A 3,895-nucleotide genomic window follows, 5' to 3' on the forward strand; every position below is an offset into this window, starting at 1 on the left:
CTAGAGTCAGGACGACAATTCTCCACGAGCCACATTGTACCCTGCAGGGGAGGGAGTACACAACGCCTGCTTCTGCCTTTAGATCTGCCATGACACCCCCCACTCCTGACGACCCACGCTCCCCGACACCACACGCCCCTCTTCTGAAACTACAATTCCCACAATACCCAGAGGCGCTTAGCGTTGCTTTACGCGACTGCGTCCCCCAAAGTGTTTTCGCGAGCATCAGGAGGACTACAACTCCCACAGTGCTCGGCGGCAGAACCACCGCCCCCGGCGGCTCCCGAACGGCGCCACGTCGGCTCCGCTGGGTGGGGCCGGGCTCAGACGAGGCCGTGGGGGTCTGCAGGGCCGCTCGTTACAGCGGTTCTACCCCTCAGGACGCAGACATGGCGGCCGAGAAGGACCAGCAGAAGGATGCCGAGCCGGAAGGGCTGAGCGCCACGTGAGCAAGCCGGCCGTAGCCCCCTCCCCCCCGCCCCGGACCGAAACCCGGGAGCCCTGGTCCTCCGCCCCCTCCTCCCTCGGGGCCCGGGAATCCGGGCCCCGGCACTAGAGTCTGGGCTTCTGCTCTCCAATTCGAGGACTCTGCAGCCTGGACCCTCCGCCCCCTCCTTCTCTGGGATTTAGGAGTCTTGGACCCTTCCCCCCGCCCCCAGGGCCCCAGAGTCCAGCCCCCTTCGGCCCCCCTTCTTGCTTGGGGTTGGGGGGCTAGGGGGGTCCGGGCTCTACCCCGGTCCACCGCTAACCCGGGGCCGCCCGCCAGGACCCTGCTGCCGAAACTGATCCCATCCGGCGCGGGCCGGGAGTGGCTGGAGCGGCGCCGCGCGACCATCCGGCCCTGGGGCTCCTTCGTGGACCAGCGGCGCTTCTCGCGCCCGCGCAACCTGGGCGAGCTGTGCCAGCGCCTCGTACGCAACGTGGAGTACTACCAGAGCAACTACGTGTTCGTGTTCCTGGGCCTCATCCTGTACTGTGTGTGAGTGCCTCGCCTGCTCCGCACTCAACCCCACCGGCCAGGCCGCGTCCCCACCGGAGAGCCCTGCCCCCCACCCCCCGGTCGGCCCCGCCCCCACGGGACAGCTCGGCCAGAGCTTTTCACCCAAGGCCCGGGACCCTACTGCTCCCTCAGCCTGGCCGGGACACAGCGTGACCAGATGTGACCTGGTCTTGCGCGGCCTCAGGGACGTAGCCTGCCGTCCACCGGTGTAGGTGGTCAGGGACCCCCTGGCTGGCTCATTCCCAGCTGCCTGACCGGTGCCTCCCTACCCTTCTCCAGGGTGACGTCCCCCATGCTGCTGGTGGCCCTGGCTGTCTTTTTTGGCGCCTGTTACATCCTCTACCTGCGCACGTTGCAGTCCAAGTTTGTGCTTTTTGGTGAGAAATCCCCTGTCCAGACGGTTCCCTGAGCCTTCAAATCCTGGTCTTGGAACATAAGCCTTAGACCCCAAACCCCGGTCTGCCCAAGCATAGATTTACACTAGTTCCCCTAATTCGATCCGTTAAAATCTCAGACCCCCCGCCGCCAGCTGATATTTCTCAAAGCTGGAGATAACCCAGAACCTACTCTTCACCTGGCTTCTGTCTTTTAAACCCACTTTCCCTCGCGTCCATTCTCCCTCACTTCTCTGCAGAAAGCACCAGCTTTCCGTACCCATATTGGACGCCAGGTGGCGACCTTATGCTGGCCTAGATCTGTGTCCCTGTCCTTTCCCGCTTTGTGGGGCGGGGCCAGAAAGATCTTGAGACTGTTCCAAGAGGGAAGCTGAGGTTTGTGGCTCCCGAAGTCCCAGACTGGCCCTGGGCATCACCGGGAAGAAAGAGGGGCCTTGAGTCTCCGCCCAGGGGAAGCTCAAGGTTCAGAGTGGCCATACGGAAGAGCTGGGATCAGACAGGAAGACCTAAGTCAGAGTCTTTCAGAGGCTTGTTCATTCTGTCCGTGAGCCAGGTGGGCTGGCACCTGAGGGGCATGTCAGGCAGGCACAGGGCGTGGAGGGAGCGCCTGGAGCAAAGCCACCAGGGCGTGTAGACCCGGTCCTCCCGTCTGCCCCAAGAAGCCAGAAATCTTACGTTATTATGTGCAATCACTCAGTTAATCCAACAGCCACAAATCAGATTCTTGGGGAACATTGTGCAGACTCCAGAAACACATCCACAGATCAGATTTGGCCTTTGGGTGAGACTCCTGGTCTATGTGAGTGCAGATGGGAGCAGGAGAGCCGTGGTCTGGGGGAGTGGGAGGTGGGGAGCTTAAGCAGAAGTGGGGCTGAAGAGCAGTGAGGCATGGTTGTTGGGGGGGGGTTGCAGTAAGGAAGGTGTGCTCTGTTCAGGTGGGAACATCAGAGAAATGGGTGAGGTCAGGGCTTGGGGGGCCTTGGCATGAGGAGTTTGGACGATCCTGAGGCTCCCGGAGCTTGTGACACCGGACTGGCGCGGGGACATCAGGGGTTCCTCAGGGAGAGGGCGCGTGTGTTGGAACAACTGCCCCAATGCTGTCTGCCCCCCAGGCCGAGAGGTAACCCCAGCCCATCAGTATGCTCTGGCCGGGGGCGTCTCCTTTCCGTTCTTCTGGCTGGCTGGTGCCGGTTCTGCCGTCTTCTGGGTCCTGGGTGAGTACAGGCTCTGGGTGGCCGGGCTGGGTGGTGGGGAGCAGGTGAGGGAGCGAGGCCCTGAGCCGCTCATCTTCCTGCAGGAGCCACCCTCGTGGTCATTGGCTCCCACGCCGCCTTCCACCAGACCGAGGCTGTGGACGGGGAAGAGCTGCAGATGGAGCCTGTGTGAGGTGCATGCGGACCCGCGGGCCTCCCGAGTCCGCTGCCTCGGCCCTGTTCGCCCCTGCCCCGCACGGCCCCGCGGTCCTGGCCAAAGGCGTCCGTCTCTTCCCAAGCCCGGGGAGGGATTCCAGCTATGGAAATAAAACTGTTAACAGTTGTCATTCAGCAGATCTCTCCCAGGGTCTTCTGTGGGCCTGGGCAGGGGGCGTGGGGGGGCTGCAGAGACCAAGATAGAGGGGTCCTCTGGGTGGGGGGAGTTCAATAAGCAAGATAAATCACTAAAAAGGAGAGTATGGGGCGCCCGGGTGGCTCAGTCGGTTAAAGGCCTGACTCTTGTTCTCAGCTCCGGTCTTGATCTCAGGGTCGTGAGTTCAAAGCCTGGGTTGGGCTCCACACTGGGCGTGGAGCCTACTTTAAATAATTAATTAATTAAAAATATATGATAGGATGGCAAATGGCGGTAAGTTCTGGGGGGGAGAGTGAGCCAGGGGTACCCCAGACCACCTCCTGTGTTCAGTGATTTGCTAGAAGAACTCGGTATATAGTTGGATCTACAGCTGTAATTCATCATGAAAGGCTACAAGGCAAAATCAGGGAAAGTAAAAAACACTTGGGGCAAAGTCAAGAGACGGCCAGGCGCAAGCTTCCCAGGGGCCTCCCACACGCTGTGCTCCATTCCTCCAGCAGGTATGGATGTCTGCCAGGGAGGCTCATGAGGCCCCCGGTGCCCGGGCTCTCTGCTGGGAGGTGGCCCCGTAAGCACCCTAGGTCTAGCATGTAGGGAAATTCCAGACTCCCGGAAAGGAAGGCAGGTGTTCGGCATAAACAGTATCATTTGCACAAACAGTGTAGCCACAGTGAGTCATTCATATCAAGGACACACTGGGGAGAGGCCTTCTGGAATCCAGGTTCCCAGACACCAGCTGAGGGCCAACTATGTCAGCAGCCCTCTCTAAGGACGGCCTACTCTGTTAACTCCCCTGCATAGAGAAAGTTCTAGAGCTGAGGTACAGGTGAAGGAAGGCCTCCCTGAGGCCCTGCCGCTGAGCGAAGGAGCAGCTGCAGATCCTCAGGAGGAAAATGTTGTGGTCAAAGGCCGGGAAGCGGCCGCGTGCCTGGGG

The 3,895-nt window shown here is 60.9% G+C and overlaps 1 protein-coding gene across 1 annotated transcript; it reads left to right on the forward strand.

Moving 5' to 3' along the window:
- Nucleotides 1-229: 229 nt before the first annotated feature.
- On the forward strand, nucleotides 230-2,939 carry RABAC1 (Rab acceptor 1). Its single transcript, XM_027618782.2, has 5 exons — nucleotides 230-445; nucleotides 767-979; nucleotides 1,280-1,377; nucleotides 2,508-2,609; nucleotides 2,693-2,939. The coding sequence occupies exons 1-5, from the start codon at nucleotides 390-392 to the stop codon at nucleotides 2,779-2,781; spliced, it is 558 nt and encodes a 185-aa protein (XP_027474583.1). The 5' UTR covers nucleotides 230-389; the 3' UTR covers nucleotides 2,782-2,939.
- Nucleotides 2,940-3,895: the final 956 nt, after the last annotated feature.

This window comes from Zalophus californianus, chromosome 17, assembly GCF_009762305.2.
Source record: "Zalophus californianus isolate mZalCal1 chromosome 17, mZalCal1.pri.v2, whole genome shotgun sequence".
Lineage (NCBI taxonomy): Eukaryota > Metazoa > Chordata > Mammalia > Carnivora > Otariidae > Zalophus > Zalophus californianus.

Excerpts from the sequence above, each read along its gene's own strand:
- RABAC1 (XM_027618782.2), top strand. The coding sequence starts at position 390 with ATGGCGGCCGAGAAGGACCAGCAGAAGGATGCCGAGCCGGAAGGGCTG. Across the intron at positions 446-766 it reads CCGGAAGGGCTGAGCGCCAC|GACCCTGCTGCCGAAACTGA; the intron begins GTGAGCAAGCCG and ends GCCGCCCGCCAG. Across the intron at positions 980-1,279 it reads GGCCTCATCCTGTACTGTGT|GGTGACGTCCCCCATGCTGC; the intron begins GTGAGTGCCTCG and ends ACCCTTCTCCAG.